Source organism: Salvelinus alpinus, chromosome 10 (assembly GCF_045679555.1).
Source record: "Salvelinus alpinus chromosome 10, SLU_Salpinus.1, whole genome shotgun sequence".
In the NCBI taxonomy this organism is placed as follows: Eukaryota; Metazoa; Chordata; class Actinopteri; order Salmoniformes; family Salmonidae; genus Salvelinus; species Salvelinus alpinus.
Genome location: NC_092095.1, coordinates 25,943,460 through 25,963,259, shown reverse-complemented (window position 1 = coordinate 25,963,259; position 19,800 = coordinate 25,943,460). Strand labels below are relative to the sequence as shown.

Sequence of the window (19,800 nt, the reverse complement as noted above, 5' to 3'; positions counted from 1 at the left end):
TATTTGGAACTTAGGTTGATCAACCCTGTTACTTTATTTGGCACTTAATAGGCACTTACTATAGTATAGAAAATATGTTTTGTTATTAGTTGAACATCTGCTCTTCATGACAGAATGTTAAAATTAGGTCATATCAAACGTTTTTTTTCACCAAGTTACACTACGCAAAAGGACTCATTTCGTGGAAAGACCCAGTGGTATTGTTTACGCCACATTGTTTCCCTCCCTTTGTCCTTGAGTACAAAAATAACCCAGTGGAATTCCTGCTGAGTGCCTTTGTTTGATTGATTCGGACAGCTTGTGAAGTAGCATACATTGTGGGTCTATTCAATACACATCGTGGAAATTCAGTTTTACAGCTTGATTGACATTTTAAAGGCAATGTTTCCACTTTAGCGGAGACTGCATTCACGGTAAACGCTGCATATGTCGGCTCAATCGGAAATCACCTTCACATTTCTATCAGGGAATCTGTAACGCTTCAGATTGACTAGAGCCGCAGGTGCTGGAAGCATTCGGTCACAAATTAATCCCACCCACTTTTTCTGACTGCTCTATTTATGTTCCATGATCCTGGTCATGACTTCACAATCACCATCCTATTGCCAGGGAGCTAACATCAACCAACAGTCAAATGGCATGACTTCACAATCACCATCCTATTGCCAGGGAGCTAACGTCAACCAACAGTCAAATGTCATGACTTCACAATCACCATCCTATTGCCAGGGAGCTAACATCAACCAACAGTCAAATGTCATGACTTCACAATCACCATCCTATTGCCAGGGAGCTAACGTCAACCAACAGTCAAATGGCATGACTTCACAATCACCATCCTATTGCCAGGGAGCTAACTTCAACCAACAGTCAAATGTCATGACTTCACAATCACCATCCTATTGCCAGGGAGCTAACATCAACCAACAGTCAAATGTAATGACTTCACAATCACCATCCTATTGCCAGGGAGCTAACATCAACCAACAGTCAAATGGCATGACTTCACAATCACCATCCTATTGCCAGGGAGCTAACGTCAACCAACAGTCAATTGGCATGACTTCACAATCACCATCCTATTGCCAGGGAGCTAACTTCAACCAACAGTCAAATGTCATGACTTCACAATCACCATCTTAATGCCAAGGAGTCAAAGGAAATCTAAATGTATTTTATTTGTCACGTGCCGAATACAATTATTATAATAAAAAGAAAAATAGTAACACAAGAGTTACTATTGATCGGGTACCAGATCAATGTGCATGGAGGGATATAATGTATTTGAGGTAGATATGTGCATGAAGGCAGGGTAAAGTGACTAGGCATCAGGATAGATATTAATAAGACTAAAATAAAGAACAGAGTAGCAGCAGCAGCATATTTTGAGTGTAAAAGAGTGTTTGTGTGTGTTTTGTGTCATTTTGCACGTGTGTGTGTGTGTGTGTGTGTGTGTGTGTGTGTGTGTGTGTGTGTGTGTGTGTGTGTGTGTGTGTGCGTTGTGTCGGTATGCGTGTGTGTGTGTGTGCGTATGTATGTGAATGTGTGTGGGTTTTGTGTGAGAGTGTCAGTGTAGTGTTAGTGTGTATATAATGTGTATATAAAGTGCATTTGGGAACTATTCAGACCCCTTGATTTTTCCCACATTTTGTTACATTAGTCTTATTCTAAAATTGATTACATTGTTTTTTCCCCTCATCAATCTACAGACAATACCCTATAATGACAAAGCAAAAACAAGACTTTTTAAATGTTTGCAAATTTATACAAAAATAAAAAACGGAAATATCACATTTACATAAGTATTCAGACCCCTTACCGCTCTGGAGCAGGTTTTCATCAAGGATCTCTCTGTACTTTGCACCATTCATCTTTCCCTCGATCCTGGTGAGTCTGCCAGTTCCTGCCGCTGAAAAACATCCCCACAGCATGATGCTATCACCACAATGCTTCACCGTAGAGATGGTGCCAGGTTTCCTCCAGATATGACACTTGGCATTGAGGCCAGAGAGTTCAATCTTGGTTTCATCAGACCAGAGAATCGTGTTTCTTATGGTCTAAGTCCTTTAGGTGCCTTTTGGCAAACTCCAAGTGGGTTGTCCTATGCCTTTTACTGAGGAGTGGCTTCTGTCTAGCCACTCTACCATAAAGGCCTGATTGGTGGAGTGCTGCAGAGATGCTTGTCCTTCTGGAAGGTTCTCCCATCTACACAGAATAACTCTGGAGCTCTGTCAGAGTGACCATCAGGTTCCCTGACCAAGGCCCTTCTCCCCCGATTGCTCAGTTTAGCTGGGTGGCCAGCTCTAGGAAGAGTCTTGGTAGTTCCAAACTTCTTCCATTTAAGAATGATGGAGGCCACTGTGTTCTTGGGGACCTTCAATGCTGCAAACCTTTTTTGGTACCCTTCCTCAGATCTGTGCCTCTACACAATCCTGTCTCGGACCTCTACGGACAATTCCTTCGACCTCATGGCTTGGTTTTTGCTTTGACATGCACTGTCAACTGAGGGACCTTAGTGTGTGTGTGTGTCTTCCCAAATCATGTCCAATCAATTGAATTTACCACGTGTGGACTTCAATCAAGTTGTAGAAACATCTCAAGGATGATCAATGGAAACAGGATGCACCTGAGCTCAATTTCGAGTCTCATAGCAAAGGATCTGAATACTTATGTAAATAAGGTATCTCTGTTTTTCTATCTTTAATATATTTCTTAAAACTTCGAAATACCTGTTTTCGCTTTGTCATTAAGGGGTATTGGGAGGGGGAAAAAACTTGAATTTAATCAATTTTGGAATAAGGCTGTAACTTAACAAAATGTGTCAAAGGGAAAGGGTCTGAATACTTTCCGAATGCACTATACAGTATAGTCTTGTGAGTGTACATAGAGTCAGTGCAAGATAAGGTCACTGCAGACAGTCCAGGTAACCATTAACTATTACAGTGAAGGCGGAATTGCCGTGCAATCTGACGTAAGACAATGGGGAGCTGGCACATGCTCCTGGGCATGGGAAACGTCTGGAGTCACCCATACACTGGTAGACTGTTCGAATAGTATAATAAATATCAGAGGACCAGTAGCTTCATCAATATTTATATACATAAGGTAAAAGCATTACCTCAGATTTATTGAGGTTTAACAGAAGTAATGTACAGGTTATGGGAAATAGAATTGAGATGAAATATAGAACAGAGAAAAACATGTTTTTTCCTACATATACACTACCGTTCAAAAGTTTGGGGTCACTTAGAAATGTCCTTGTTTTTGAAAGAAAAACAATTTTTTTGTCCATTAATAACATCAAATTGATCAGAAATACAGTGTAAACATTGTTAATGTTGTAAACGACTATTGTAGCTGGAAACAGCTGATTTTGAAAGGAATATCTACATAGGCGTACAGAGGCCCATTATAAGCAACCATCACTCCTGTGTTCCAATGGCAAGTTGTGTTAGCTAATCCAAGTTTATCATTTTAAAAGGCTAATTGATCATTAGAAAACCCTTTTGCAATTAGCACAGCTGAAAACTGTTGTTCTGATTAAAGAAGCAATAAAACTGGCCTTCTTTAGACTAGTTGAGTATCTGGTGCATCAGCAGTTGTGGGTTCGATTACAGGCTCAAAATGGCCAGAAACAAAGAACTGCCAGTTGAGGACTTGTGAGGCGTCTTTTTCTCAATCTAGACACTCTAATGTACTTGTCCTCTTGCTCAGTTGTGCACCGGGGCCTCCCACTCCTCTTTCTATTCTGGTTAGAACCAGTTTGCTCTGTCCTTGAAGGGAGTAGTACACAGCGTGGACGAGATCTTCAGTTTCTTGACAATTTCTCGCATGGAATAGCCTTCATTTCTTAGAACAAGATTAGACTGACGAGTTTCAGAAGAATGTTCTTTGTTTCTGGCCATTTTGAGCCTGTAATCGAACCCACAACTGCTGATGCACCAGATACTCAACTAGTCTAAAGAAGGCCAGTTTTATTGCTTCTTTAATCAGAACAACAGTTTTCAGCTGTGCTAACATAATTGCAAAAGGGTTTTCTTTTAAAATGATAAACTTGGATTAGCTAACACAACGTGCCATTGGAACACAGGAGTGATGGTTGCTGATAATGGGGCTCTGTACGCCCGTGTAGATATTCCATAAAAAATCTGCAGTTTCCTGCTACAATAGTCATTTACAACATTAACAATGTCTACACTGTATTTGTGATCAATTTGATGTTATTTTAATGGGCCCAAAAAATTGCTTTTCTTTCAAAAACAAGGAAATGTCTAAAAGTGACCCCAAACTTTAAAACGGTAGTGTACATACAACATTCCTTACCCCCAGACACCCAGTACCAGTTAACAATATATCTACAGTGAGACAAAGAAAAGTCTATGCTGTCTATGTATGCAATTTACAACACAATATGAGCCCCATACACTCTTAGAAAATAAGGTGGGAACTAGAACCATAAATGGTTCTTCAATTGTCCCCATAATAGAACCCTCTGAAAATAATTACTTTTGTTCCATGTAGAATCCTTTCACTAATAAAAGGTTTAACGTGGAGCTGTTTCACCACTAAAGGGTTTTAAGTAGAATATTGTTAAGCACAAAAGGCTTCAACCTGGAATCAAAAAGGGTTCTCCTATGGGAACAAACGAAGAACCCTTTTTTTCTAAGAGTGTGTTACAGGAATTACTCCATATGAAAGACACAGATGCAGAAACACTGACCTTTCCATTCTGTCTCTGTCCTCACAGTGTTCCCATGGTAGTGGAGCCCAGACATACTTGAACTCCCGAGTCAGCAGAAGTTCCACACAACAGGTTATGGGATGATGTTTACATTTCAGCTAGTATTACTCCAAATAAAGAAATGCTAACTGGGAAGTTCTCTTGTGGAAGTAGCTTTAGGTTACCCTGTTTAAACCATAGAGCCTGATCCATATGTTTTGTCAGGGCTTTCTCTGGAAAACACGACAGACGAAGCAATACATGCTAGATGACAGTAATGACACTGACACAGTGACAGTGATGTGCCAGTGATTGACTAGTAGATGGATAGATGAAGGGAGAGTTTGACAGACATAGCGTTGAGTGACCTCTGTAAAGGGAGGGAGATAAGGGCAAATAATGAGACAGTGATGAAGGTGAAATGATAGGCACATGCAATGGGGCAGGCAAGACATGCTAACATCCAGTACTCATCCCAGATCCAGAGTAGGCTGTTAGATGTGACACATGGTAGAGGTCAGATTTATACCCCTAGCTGCCCAGCCCTATAAGGTCAAGGACACAGTAGCCATTGCCCCTGCCTAGCCCCTAAATCCATTGGATTACCCTTTCATCCATCCATTCATCCATTACCCAAAGGGGCCATTCCTGGGCCATGGTCTGACTATTCCCAAAGTGTGTTGTCACTAGTATCTGGGACAGTGTCCAGGAATGCAGGATATGTTCTGTGTCATCTGCCTTATCTGGGTTGGACGTAGAACACAGGACATTGGTGGCACCTGAATTGGGGAGGATGGGCTCGTGGTAATGGCTGGAGCGGAATAGGTGGAATGGTATCAATTAAAGTCAAAGAAAAAGCAGAACATGTCCCATCATGCTTTACCCAATACTCACCATTGGGGAAGGCATTTAAGGACATTATCAGAAAGAACTGGTACATTATTGATACTGACCCACAATTGAAACCCATTTTTAAATATCCCCCATGTATGGTCTTTAAAAGACCCCAAACGAGGGAGATATTGTGGTTAAATCTGATAACCCACCAGAGAAAAGGGAAACTTTCTTGGACAAGGTTCCGGAGGGTAATTACAAATGTGGCCAATGTGCTCAATGCAGCTTCACGTACAAATGCAACTCACTTACCCACCCCCGCACAGGACAAAGATTTAAGATCAAAGGCATGATTACCTGCATGTCCACCAATGTTATTTACTTGTTGAAATGTCCTCGTGGTCTGTCTTACATAGGAAAAACTCGTAGAAGCCTTAAGACCCGGATCCGTGAGCACCGCAGCAACATACGGACAGGTGAGACAAAACATCCGGTTGCTGTTCATTTTGTACAAGCTGGATATCCCATTAGTTCTCTGAGATACATTGGAGTAGAAATGGTCAAGATCTCACGTAGGGGACGGGACATTGAGAGGAAACCTCTTCAAAGGGAATCTTTCTGGATCCACAGGCTCAACACACTGTCTTCTCTTGGCCTTAATGAGGAGTTTGACTTGAAACCATTTTATAGTTTCAATATGTCCAAATTGTGTTTAAAAAAAAATCCTAATTGAATATTGTATGTATAATACGGTAAACATTGATCACATTCCCTGTGTATGATCATATATTTTGATACATTGAATGTTAATATTGTGAAACTATGTTATACATTTTTTACCTCCTGTTTCAAGAAGTGATGTCACTGAGTACTGCCCCTGTATATAGGACCTCCCACCCCCGCCTGGGACATGGATGCCTGATGAAGACCTAAGGGTCGAAATGTTGTTGTAAATAAATATCACCTGGGAGCATGAGCAGCGGTGTGCAGCGTTTTCCTTTCTGTTTTCCCTGAGTTTGCCTACAACTCCAGCACCTGCGGAAACTACCTGGATGTGCGTATGTTCTTCAGCTTTTGTACACCAAATACATCAAACACATGGTTGGATGCCATTCCATTCACCCCATTCCAGCCATTATAATTAGCTGTCCTCCCCTCAGCAGCCAACCAGCTAGGTTGTGATTGTGAGCTTGGGTTAGGACACAAGTGTGACGCATATGCTGTATATATTAGAAGCCTGTACACATCCGGAACGATGCACCCATTTAATTTAATTTTCCTAACCCAAGCTCACAATCACAACCTAGCTGGTGCCGTAAAGGACCCGAATCAACTGTATCACTATTATTGCTCCTTGTTAAGCTGTCAATTGTATATTAATGTTTTACTTCTTATTGTATGAATTTGTTGTTTATGGGTGTTGTGTGTCTTGTCTGCCACCAGGTGGCATGTTTTATTATTTTCTCGCACAAAAAAAAGGAAACCGCCAATAAAATATGTGACCGACCAGCTCAAATCGGTCTTATGTAGCAACATTTGAAATTGTGTTTTTTACATTGGATAAAAGTAGAGACTTTTATTGAGGAACAATGGGAAAGTAATTTTGCTTTGAAAGTTGATTAACTTGTAAACTCGCTTTTGAGAAAACGGCCTTTGAATTGTTTGCTACTACTATTGGAGAACTCTACTTTGTCTACACTCATTCAGCATCGTTCACACCCTCTTAAGCTTTAGCCCCACCCATCTCTTTAAGGATTGATCCTAGCGTTCTGTCCTAGCAGTCAAGCACCCAAGCTAACATGCTAGCTACTTCCAGACACAAATAAGAGAACAACTCACTAAACATTACTCACCCTTGCAGAGAAATAGAAGTAAACAGCAGCCAGCTTGTCTCTGGACACATGCACATCATTTTTTAGTGTCACTGTTTTTGTTATTGGTTGACAAGAGCAGTTGAACTGGTATCAGCAATGTTTTGCAAGGTAATAAAGATGATTATATCATTGCCGGCCAGCATTCAATAACACTGAAATTATGTTACTGTCACAAAAACACAATCTGGCCACCAGTCATGTTGTAAATTGTTTTCTGGGGGGGGGGGGGGGAAGGTGTACAAAACAAAAAGTCAATGATACAATGTTAAAGGACTTAAAGGACATGTACAAGATCAATATGATGTGGGGCTGTTAGCTTTCTGACGACATCAATACACAGACAAGACACATAACAGCCCATTGTTTACTTAACATTTTATTTTCAATTAAATCAGGTTCAAGTTATTTACATAATTACATTGCTGGATTACTTAACAGATAATCTTAAGCAAACAGCATTGTCTAACATTTTATTACTATTGTCAAGTTATTAATAGTTATTTTCATCATCAATAATATCAATATTAATATTATAATTGTTGAGTGCATTGTAAAGAAACCACCAAAGACCGGCAGAGGGAGGTGTTTCGGTAGGTAAGTGTATTTTTCCCACCCTAACTTCAAACCCCATCCTGCCTAGCCCTCACCTCTGCCCTCCGCTCAGAGAAGGCTGTGGAATAGATTCAGTGAAGGTCACTATACATGATCTACCATTCATTTCTATTGGGTACAACATAATCTGAAAACACAACCAAAACAAACTGCAAATGCATCCAACAAGTTTGTATAGTTACCAGCACGGTGTATTCATTGCGTGCTACAAATATGGGGTCAAATACAAAAATTTTTACTAAATGTAATACACTATAAGTTAATTTGTCCAAATACTTATGACCCCTTCATATGGGGGGGGGACTAGTTTTAATTTCTAAACGGTAAAACAGACATGTATGAAAATAACCTTAAATAAAAGGTGACATTATCTACTGTCGCCTCATATGAAACATTTGATCTCAAAATGCTGGAGTATAAAGCCAAATGAAAAGTTTCAGCTTCACTGTCTAAATAAACACATAGGGGAGTGTAAAGGTGTGTCCATCTATTCTCTACCATACATGTCTATTTACACAAGGTTTTCAGCTCTGAATGCACAGGCACTCTATCATCTCTTCCTATGTCTTCAGAGGAGCCTACAGTAAGGTGGGTCTGAGAGCAGAGACAAGACCATCAAGATTAATGACCCATAAACAGTATTGGCTCCAGGCCACATCTGAAAATGTAATTCATATAATTTTATCACATCCAATCAAGTTTGAGTTACTACAGTACATTAAAATGTAATTTTCTCTCTTTTTTATTAACTGATTGTAGGAGGACGTCTATTACTATTTATTTGATGCAAGTTCACAACGTTTCCTCAAACTACTCTCTATTATAACGTTACTCAATTCATCTTCAATCGATCAATATTATTTTCCCCATTGCCTTTAAGAGCAGTAGACAGATGTGCTCTATCATCTTGGCTAAGTGCCATGCTTTTGCACAGTACAAAAGCACTCTGCCAAGATCCAGCACTATGTAACAAAACTCCTACTGTTTTTTATCAACAGATAAGCCAGCATTCATTAAGTTAAAGAAACTAGGTTTATGGTATTTACAGGGCAGTAGATCTGCCTCTGTGAGCTGTGTGTGATGCCATGCTCTGTCAGATCATACACATCAAAGGTGGGCGTTCTGGAGCATAAGCATGAAGCAGCTGATGCGCTTCCCTGACACGCAGGCCTTATAGGAAAGGTGGGGGGGGGGGGGCAGGTCACTGCATGACGAGCACTCTCCACGCCGCCATCCGACCAGGGCCACACATACGCGTGCGCATATACACAGTCACGTACACACACACACTCACTTCATTGGCAGAAATGGAGACAGACGAACGACGTATGGCCGCCCCACCCACACTCCTGTGTTAGGAATGACTAGAAAATGATATGTTAGAAAGAGTAGAGTGTGTGGTTGATTCTACCATCTCCCTTCACTGGCTCTACACAACCATCTTAACCAGACAGCACTTCTCCCTCTTCATTTTCACCCATCTTCCTTTCTGCAGCATGGACCTGGTGACACTCTGGGCTGGCGTTATGACTGATGTGTGACGTTTGGGCGGCTAGGTCTCTGGGTTGGGGGTGGCCAGCAGGGGAACGTTGTCCCTCCTCCTCCTGCCCAGCGGGGGGCGTCGGTACTGCTCCCCATCGGCCAGCGTCTGGGGCAGGGGTTTCCTCTTGCTCTCGGGCAGCAGCAGGATGGAGAGCACGGCCAGCAGGGCCAGGGAGGAGTACACCACGTGGTGCAGGAAGTAGCCGTAGTGGTTGCGCAGGTCCATGAGGGGCGAGGTGAGGCGGCCCACGCAGCCCAGGGCCAACACCGTGCCCACGCCACTGCCCCTGGACAAGAGGGTAAGGTCAAAGGTCAGTGATTTCCAAAAGAGGAAGGGCCAGGGAAGAGAGATAATACGAGAACCAAGCCTGACATTACACCCATTCACATTGAAGTCTAACATGCCTTTAAGGCCTAATAATACGCCTAATACAAAGAACAAGCCTAGATCATGAAGACTCATGTGACAGTCTATGAGTTGCTGGTCCTTACCTGATGATGGTGGGCATGATCTCTGCAGTGAAGAGGACACAGAGAGAGGCAGCCGCCTGGGAGGAGAAAAGTCCCATCACTGAGAACACAGTGATGGCCGCCTCACTTAGATCTAAGAGAGGGACAGGAGGGAGAGTTAACTTAGCACTGAACTCCCCAGGCTCTGACTGGCTTGTGATTACAGCTGAAACTGAGACATGGCTTTGATTTTACTGCCATTGCAGTGTCCTACCACCATTCAGCCACAAGGTGGCACCATGCAAAGAGGATCTGTGCTTCCAGTAATGAATGTCCATTGAGTCGTAACTATACTGAACAAAAATATAAACGCAAAGTGTAAAGTGTAAAGTGTTGGTCCCATGTTTCATGAGCTGAAATAAAAGAGTCCAGAAATATTCCATAAGCACAAAAAGCTTATTTCTCTCAAATTTTGTGCACAAATTTGTTAACATCCCAGTTAGTGTGCATTTCTCCTTTGTCAAGATAATCCATCCACCTGACAGGTGTGGCATATAAAGAAGCTGATTCAACAGCATGATCCTTACACAGGTGCACCTTGGTGCTGGGGACAATAAAAGCGCACTCTAAAATGTGCAGTTTTGTCACACAACACAATGCCACAGATGTCTCAAGTTTTGAGGGAGTGTGCAATTGGCATGCTGACTGCAGGAATGTCCAACAGAGCTGTTGCCAGAGAATTGGATGTTCATTTCTCTACGCACGCAGCTTAGAGGAAACAGGGGACATTACATCTATTAAGGGCAACTTCCACCTTGAGCACCAACTTACACTCCATCAGTCCGAGGAGAATCAGAGATGCCAGCCCTGTCATTGTCATGGCGAGGAGCAGGATACCACGGCGACCACACCTGTTCACGGTTGCCCATAACAACAGCCAGGCCCCTCCTCCAGCACAGACGGACAGCAGATAGGTCCAATAGAAGCTGGGGGCAGTGCCTCTGACATCACCCCGAAATGAGCTGTAACAATGACTAATGCCATGGGAAATGAACCTGACAGACAACAGGAGAGAGATGGAGATGGAAAATCATGGTCTGTTTGGCAACTACTATATAATCCTATGTGTGCTTACCAGTACAATGTTGATAAAAGCAAGGGCAAACCTTTACATTAGGTTGTTTGTATCTAAGTGTGGCATACATACTGATACTACTATGTTTGGTTACCAGAATGTTGTTACTACTTGAAATGAGTAACTGGTGCAGTTACTGAGTAGTTACATGTAATTAAACAAAGAACTTAAACTTTCATGTAACTACTGTAGTACTACTAATACTACTATGCGTGCAACTATTTAAGGCTAAAATCATAAATTGAAACAATAACAAAGCAGCCACCCCACCTGTGTGTTGGTGAAAAGCTAAGGGATAGACCTGGGGAAATGTAACCACTCTCAAATTCATAGACGGAGCTATGGATGCAAGGACTGACCATCCATGATATCAAAATTATTGTTGTAACCATCTTTTGAAACTATACCGTGTTTGTTTACATACATTTAGTTTACAATTAATTGAAAAAAGTCCAAAAATGGATGTAGCAACTAAGGAATCCAGCTTTAAAGTGTGACCAAACGTGTGAGGGCTAACTTCAAATGACACAGTTAGGTGACTTACGAGGTAAAGCCGAGCACACACATGTTTTTCCAGATGTTCCTGCTGTGTACAAGCTCTGGGAAGGACAGGTGGGGGTAAGTAGAGGGAGACGGCTCCGAGTCCAACTCTGCAATAATGACAACAATGTCACACCACCATGTCACAGTGGAGGCATCACCAGAGACGTTTTCAAACAATAGACAGCAAATCTCATGAAAAGACCAATGCAGAAAGACAAAATGGTTCCCACACACCTGTGAAGCTCTCGTCATCCCTCTCTCTATCTCTTCTTTCACTGAAGGAATTCAGATCAGCTGATCTCTCAGAGAGAAGAAGCCAGCGAGGAGACTCAGGAAATACTCCTGGAATACTGAAACAAAACAGACATTTTCATGTAAATTCCTAGCTTCCATATTACTATATTCTCTCTCCTGGAACAGCAATGTTGTTATATTAGAATGAAAAAAATAGGAATATGCCACTTAAAGGACGCATTTATCTGAAAGAGACTTTTACAGTCATGCGTGCCCACTACAGAATCGAACCCACTATCCTGGCGTTGCAAGCACCATGCTCTACCAACTGACAGAGGACTGCATTTTATTTTCTCTGTGTTAAATTTGCTATTTGCAATAAAAAGTAATGCTATGAAACAAAAGGCGGCAGGTAGCCTTGCGGCTAAGAGCGTTGAGCAAGTAACTGAAAGGTTGCTGGTTTGAATCCCCGAGCCAACTAGGTGAAAAATCTGCCGATATGCCCTTGAGCAAGGCAATTAACCCTAATTGCTCCTGTAAGTCACTCTGGATAAGAGTGTCTGCTAAAATGTAAACGTAAGAACACTGCACCTTGAAGACAAATGCTAATGTATTCTGACTTGAACTAATTGCTGAATGAAACAGGGGGCTTTAAATCAATACAATGCTCTCAACAAGTTAGTTTGCTTTTAGGTCTTTAATCAAATTACTACCATATTCCGCATTCCCTTGTGCATAGGTTTCTGTCCTCCAACACAGCACACACACTCACCCATAGGTGAGGAACAGAGAGAGTGGTGCAGCCCCAGCTCCGAGTAAGCCCCTCCAGGACTGGCAAGACAGAGCAACACCCAGCAACAGCAGCTCCCCAGAAACCGTAGTTAGTCCTGCCACCATGGTGACCAGCAGACGCAGTGAGGGATCACAGAGTTCAAGACCTTTCAATCAAACAAACAGAACAATGAATGATTACAGACACAACAATGTTGTACAATTAGTAAACAGGTTTGGTCTTCGGTCAATTCTCAAAATAGTTTTAAGATGCAGTAGTGTTTTGATGCTATTATTTAGAGCCTTGTGTACTATGGCAGGGGTTCCCAAACGTTTTCACTCGCGGCCCCCCCCTCCCATGGCGTGCAAATACAATTTTGCAGTTTTAAAGCAAATTTTCTTGCAATTCTATACATTTCAACATGTCTAATGTGTAGTCGTGATATTTGAGTGACAAAAAAATTATCTATGGGCTAAGAAACCAACATAAAAAAATGCTAGCTGACATGGGCGAGTTGATCTGGATATTTCTGACAAGTTATGAATAGCTCTCTAAGGTACAGTGCCTTCGGAAAGTATTCAGACCCCTTGACTTTTTCCACATTGTGTTACGTAACAGCGCTATTCTAAAATGGATTAAATAAAAATCTCAGTAATCTACACACAATACCCGATAATAACAAAGCGAAAACGTATTTATTAAAAAAGCCTGGTTCCTCTAGGTTTCTTCCTAGGTTTTGGCCTTTCTAGGGAGTTTTTCCTAGCCACCGTGCTTCTACACCTGCATTGCTTGCTGTTTGGGGTTTTAGGCTGAGTTTCTGTACAGCACTTCGAGATATTAGCTGATTTTGATTTGATTTGATGTGAAAAATAAAACACAGAAATACCTTATTTACATAAGTTTCACCCTTTGCTATGAAATTCGAAATTGAGGTCAGGTGCATCCTGTTTCCATTGATCATACTTAAGATGTTTTTACAAATTGATTGGACATGATTTGGAAAGGCACACACCTGTCAAAATAAGGTCCCACAGTTGACAGTGCATGTCAGAGCAAAAACCAAGCCATGAGGTCGAAAGAATTGTCCGCAGAGGTCCGAGACAGGATTGTATCAAGGCACAGATCTGGGGAAGGTTACCAAAACATTTCTGCAGCATTGAAGGTCCCCAAGAACACAGTGGCCTCCATCATTCTTAAATGGAAGAAGTTTGGAACCACCAAGACTCTTCCTAGAGCTGGCCACCCGGCCAACCTGAGCAATCAGGGGAGAAGGGCCTTGGTCAGGGAGGTGACCAAGAACCTGATGGTCACTCTGACAGAGCTCCAGAGTTCCTCTGTGGAGATGGGAGAACCTTCCAGAAGGACAACCTTCTCTGCAGCACTCCACCAATCAGGCCTTTATGGTAGAGTGACCAGACAGAAGCCACTCCTCAGTAAAAGGCACATGACAGCCCGCTTGGAGTTTGCCAAAAGGCACCTAAAGACTCTCAGATGATGAGACACAAGATTCTCTGGTCTGATGAAACCAAGATTGAACTCCTTGGCCTGAATGCCAAGCGTCACTTCTGGCGGAAACCTGGCACCATCCCTACGGTGAAGCATGGTGGTGGCAGCATCATGCTGTGGGGATGTTTTTCAGCGGCAGGAACTGGAAAACTAGTCAGGATCGAGGCAAAGATAAACAGAGCAAAGTACAGAGAGATCCTTGATGAAAACCTGCTCCAGAGCGCTCGGGACCTCAGACTGAAGCGAAGGTTCACCTTCGAAACAGGACAACAACCCTAAGCACACAGCCAAGACAACACAGGAGTGGCTTCGGGACAAGTCTCATACCCAAGAAGACTTGAGGCTGTAATCGCTGCCAAAGGTGCTTCAACAAAGTACTAAGTAAAGGGTCTGAATAATTATGTAAATGTGAAATTTCCTTATTTATTTATTATTATTATTTATTTTTAATTCTAAATCCTGTTTTTTCTTTGTCATTATATAGTATGGTGTGTAGATTGATGAGGGGGAAAAAACTATTTAATCAATTTTAGATTAAGGCTGTAACCTAACAAAATGTGGAAAAAGTCAGGGTCTGAATACTTTGTGAAGGCACTGAATGCAATGACTTACATGACAAGAAGAACTATCCAATTTCGAAATCGCACCTTGTGCATTCTACTACTCCAACTTTCAAGAGTACATTTAAAGCCAGACTGAGTTCCTTTGGGGGGGGGGGGGGGGGGGGGGGGGGGACCCCCCTCTGCCAACCCTTCGCACAGTTTGGAAAACACTGTACTATGGCATCAGTATCTGGATAGTACTCACGTGTGATGTAAAGCGTGAGGTAGACACCAGCACTAGCAGCAGCCAGGCAAAAGCGCATGACAATAAAGATAGGGGGGGAGGTAGAGACGCACACAAGCACGCCAAATACCACCGAGAGGGTTAGCGAGGTGAGCAGTGTCTTCAACCTGCCCAGTCTGATAAAAAAACAAGGAAGAGAAAATACAAAGATCTTAGGGCATAAGCAGAGGCCTCCGAACACCATGGGCCAGTTTCATGGAAATTAAAGCCAGGCGTAGGCCTCGTAAACATTCCTGGATTAAGCTAGTAATGAACCAGGGTCATTTTAGATCAAATGTTTTGTAATGACCATGTAAATACATAGTAAAATACATATTATGGACACCTATTGTATATTCCCAGACTTTATCAGGACTGAGACAACAAATATACTCAAACCATGTTCATTCCACCACATTTTTAGGACCATTGTCTGGATTCAAGTGCAGTCTAAGCCTGAGTCAGTGAAACTGACGCCGAAAGCGTCATTCTTGTTAGCTAATTCAATTGGCTTCATCTGACTCTCAATCCTCAAGAGGTCTCACCCCCCTAGTCTAACCCTCACCTTTTCCTTTGTATTTCTAGTGTCATCTTACCTGTCAGCAGCAAAGCCCAGTCCCAGGCATCCTGTCAGAACACCCAGGATGAAGGACACCTCCTCGACTGGGACCAGCCAGTACTGACCACACACTAAATCCCACTGGGAGAGGAGAGAGAAGGAAGGAGGTGGAAAACCAACAAAAGGTTACAGAAAGAGAAGAGAGGGAGGTAGACATATGTTTTGTTACGCACAATCATTCCATCAATAGGACATTGTTCCAGGTAATACAAAACAACTAATTTCAACCAAACTACACTATATTGAAATGTTATTTCAATCATTTCCATTTTGTTAGAAATAACTTGAGCATGGCTTTGTTATTACATCTGAAGTGCTCCATTGGTGCATTCACTACTGTTGAAAGCTAAGTGATTACAATGAGATAGCATAGTTTCTGGGCAGAGTCAGGAAGCTGCTGCTAACAATGCCTTATGTAATAGGACCCTATACAGGGACGCATGAAGAGCCTGTCACATACTATCACTCATCCTATCCCTAGTTCGGCATGGCTGAACTATATACACTGAACAAAAATATAAACGCAACACGTAAAGTGCGGGTCCCTTGTTTCAAGACCCCAGAAATGTTCCATAAGCACAAAAAGCTTATTTTTCTCAAATGTTGTGCACAAATTTGTTTACATCCCTGTTAGTGAGCATTTTATCCTTTGTCAAGATAATCCACTCACCTGACAGGTGTGGTATATCAAGAAGCTGATTAAACAGGTGCACCTTGTGCTGGGGACAATAAAATGCCACTCTAAAATAAGCAGTTTTGTCACACAACACAATTCCACAGATGTCTCAAGTTTTGAGGGAGCGTCCAATTGGCATGCTGACTGTAGGAATGTCCACCAGAGCTGTTTCCAGTTAATTTTATGTTAATTTCTCTACCATAAGCCGCCTCCAACATCGTTTTAGAGAATTTGTCAGTATGTCCAACCGGCCTCACAACCGGCCCACGCCAGCCCAGGACTATGTCTGTCTGCAATAAAGCCCTTTTTTTGGGAAAAACTCATTCTGATTGGCTGAGCCTATGCCCTCCCAGGCCCACCCATTACTGCACCCCTGCCCAGTCATGTGAAATCCATAGATTAGGACATTATTTATTTATTTAAATTGACTGATTTCCTATTATGAACTGTAATTTAGCAAAATCTTTGAAAATGTTGCATATTGCATTTATATTTTTGTTCAGTATAGTTACCTCACAAATGATAGCATTCATATGGACGACGTGCTTGGAAAAAATAAGAAATGCCAAACTTGCACACAAACAAGTTCACAAACTGCCCAAACCAGTTATGAACATGAATCAAAAGCATTATAATACCCTTGGCCCTAGACCTATGCCTTCTGTTTCTTCCCTCTTATACTAAAACCTCAATGTCAAATGAGCATATAGACGTCTGCCCTGACAATTCTACTACAAAATGGTGTTACAAGGCATTTGCTTAAAGATGTTTAGTTCAGTATTTCTACTGAAGCCTTATTGATTAATGGTGGAGACTGGTGAGGGCTGTTCTGGCTTCTGTGAGAAGTTGCTGAAGCAGCATAGTGGCGTTATACTGGTCGATCATGACTAAAGGTAAAAATACACTCGTAAATCAACCGCTGAATCGAGCCTTCTATTAATGAACAGAGAGACTGGATGATATTCCTGCTGTCTACAAGCACATGGTAAAACCGCTGCAGTAGTCTGTCTCTTAAATTACAATGACTACTTTTGACCAGTGTATGTTTAGCTAACCACAGAGGGCAACGGGCCGACAGAACAGCTTACAGAAGCACCAGGTTTCCCACCCGCATCACTCATGGAATTCAAAACAAATAGAGAGAGAGTCCACAGTGAGCCAAGTGAGAGCTAAATACCTCCATGGGAAATTGTGGGTGTGGTGGACAACAGTTCTGCTAAAGACATTAGGCCTGAAGCGTCATAAGACATTTTATAATAAGTACACACATCATTACTGCTGCAAAGCATTGGATCATGTTTTCTGACACTGAGAGTGCTGTGACTGTCTATGACATTTTTAATCAAAGCAGTGTTAATGGTGAAGGCATTTTTTACCGTGTAAGGGTAGCAGTGCTTCACTTCTTATCAGAATCTACTCAGTAATCCATTATGTAATTTGGATTCTGAGACCGGGATATACAAACTAATCAAGAAAACAATGAGACTGACAAAGTTCCTTGAGGTACCTCAGTAACAATGTTAATTCTCAATCCTTCTGTGACATTGTAGTCCCAGCCAGCATCGCAGTTCTCCACCCCGGACTGGGTACCGTTGATATACTGCTTGCACTGAGACAGCCCTCCGCTGTCCCCCACTCTGCCCCCTTTCTCCCAGGGCAGAGAGGCGTTGAGGACCTGCGGAGCAGGCGAAGGTCCCGGGAGGCGGCAGTGGTGGGGCGAGGCGAGGGTGAGCAGGGGATCCGAGGAGAGAAGGAAGGCCAGGAAGAGATTGGGCAAGAGGGAGAGACAGATGAGCATCCTCTGTTTCTTCCTCCCTAGGGCCAGGACCATCACCTCCCCCGTGGGAGGCAGGGAGGGTGGAAGCGGGAGGGAGGAGGAAGGAGCGGGAGACGAGGGAGTGGGAGAAGAGGGGAGGGGGGGAGGCGGACAGGGGGAAGGGGAGGGGAGGGGGGACTCAGGTGATGTCATGACTGAGGGTCAGAGAGGTTGTGGTCAATCCTGGGGGAGTGGGAAATATGGGAAATATCTGTGGAGGGAAAACATTAAAAAAATAATGACACTGACCATGACTACTTTCTCACAAATATATTATTAGCTACAGTGCACCTGCAGAATATGATGAAATAACAACAATTGTTCAGTGAGTGAATGGATCTTCATTCTTATTTATTTACAGACTTAAACAGTCTTTTTTTTTTGTTTTTTTAACTTTTATAGTGCATAATCATAAACCCTGGCAAATTACATCTCCAATCCCAAAATAGAGGGAGCAATGCCAACCACATTAAATCATGTTAAGCTTTGTATTACATTGGTGGATATACCCATTCTATTGCTGGGTGAATCACACAGGAAGTGTTTATTTGTAGCATGGCTATACACGTGTAGGGAATACATTATACAGCTGTATCCTATTGCCCAAAATCAAAACAAGGTATTTGGACATGTTGTTTTAAGCCTACACTATCAGCCACAAGTGCACATGGTCTATTATGTTAATGTTCTAGCCTGCTACAAGGCCAGGAAGTTCTGCTAAAGGAATTCCAGTTACATAAGAGGCTTTTCAGACAGGGAACAGTACTGCATGGAAGGAAAAGAGCAAACGCATAGTTTAATAGAGGTAACATAGAGCAACACACAAACCACCAGAAAAAGAACATTCAAGTAACATTGTACGATCTCACTGGGCAAATACGTCAATTTAACGTCTATTATACGTTGGTTCCACGTCATTTCATTGAAATGACGTGGAAACAACGTTGATTCAACATGTGGGATGAATAAATGTCAAGCCTACACTGAAATGGTGGTGTCATATTAGGTCACTGACAAAAATGCACGCACGCACCTGCCCCGGGCAGACAGACAGCAAAACACATTATTCTGTAAATATACAATATTGTCACAGTTTGGGTGGCATGGGGACAGTAGCAGCAAAATGACTTACCCCTTTCCAGTATTATTATAGTCGTCAGATATTATAATACATCCGGTAGGTTAACGATTGCCCACTGTCACTTTCAAACGTCCGTTTTGGTAAAGCCAAAACATTGCAGGGGATAAAGGGAACAGTGTTCCGAATTGAGTTGGGTTTTCACCGCATTCCCTTTACTCTTCCTATGCGTCTTCTCTCTGTCGGCTGTCGAATATTCCATCCTCCTGTGACATAGGCTACTGTCCCAGGGTAGTATTGTATGAAGCACTGGAAACTAAAGTCATGTCAGAGAAGAAAACGCCGTTTCAACATAGACACCTAATTAAGCAATTTTTGGGCTATATTGTCATGCTCGACTTCTATGGTCCCTGATTTCTAATGTTGTTGCGCGACTTAAGTGTATTGTCCGCCGACATGAAAGAAAGTGTTAAGTAATTAAATAATACATTATTATTTCCGAAATCATCTTAAAGGGGACGGGTGACAGCCATAGTCGAACCGATCCTCTCTGGGACAAAGGGG

The 19,800-nt window shown here is 42.3% G+C and overlaps 1 protein-coding gene across 1 annotated transcript; it reads right to left on the bottom strand.

Annotated features, from left to right (window-relative positions):
* Positions 1-7,788: 7,788 nt before the first annotated feature.
* On the bottom strand, positions 7,789-19,800 carry slc22a17 (solute carrier family 22 member 17). Its single transcript, XM_071328661.1, has 10 exons — positions 19,291-19,800; positions 17,850-18,369; positions 15,644-15,747; positions 15,030-15,184; positions 12,717-12,882; positions 11,945-12,060; positions 11,712-11,817; positions 10,864-11,087; positions 10,075-10,186; positions 7,789-9,869 (listed from the first exon to the last, which is right to left on the bottom strand). Exons 2-10 carry the CDS (start codon positions 18,309-18,311, stop codon positions 9,593-9,595), a joined length of 1,722 nt encoding a protein of 573 aa, XP_071184762.1. The 5' UTR covers positions 18,312-18,369; positions 19,291-19,800; the 3' UTR covers positions 7,789-9,592.

What these genes read in the sequence shown, in the direction of transcription:
- slc22a17 (XM_071328661.1), bottom strand. Translation starts at nt 18,311, where the DNA reads ATGACATCACCTGAGTCCCCCCTCCCCTCCCCTTCCCCCTGTCCGCCT. An exon ending in TCTCTGTTCCTCACCTATGG is followed by an intron (nt 12,061 to 12,716) that starts GTGAGTGTGTGT and finishes GTTTTGTTTCAG; the next exon opens with TATTCCAGGAGTATTTCCTG. An exon ending in ATCATGCCCACCATCATCAG is followed by an intron (nt 9,870 to 10,074) that starts GTAAGGACCAGC and finishes CCTCTTGTCCAG; the next exon opens with GGGCAGTGGCGTGGGCACGG.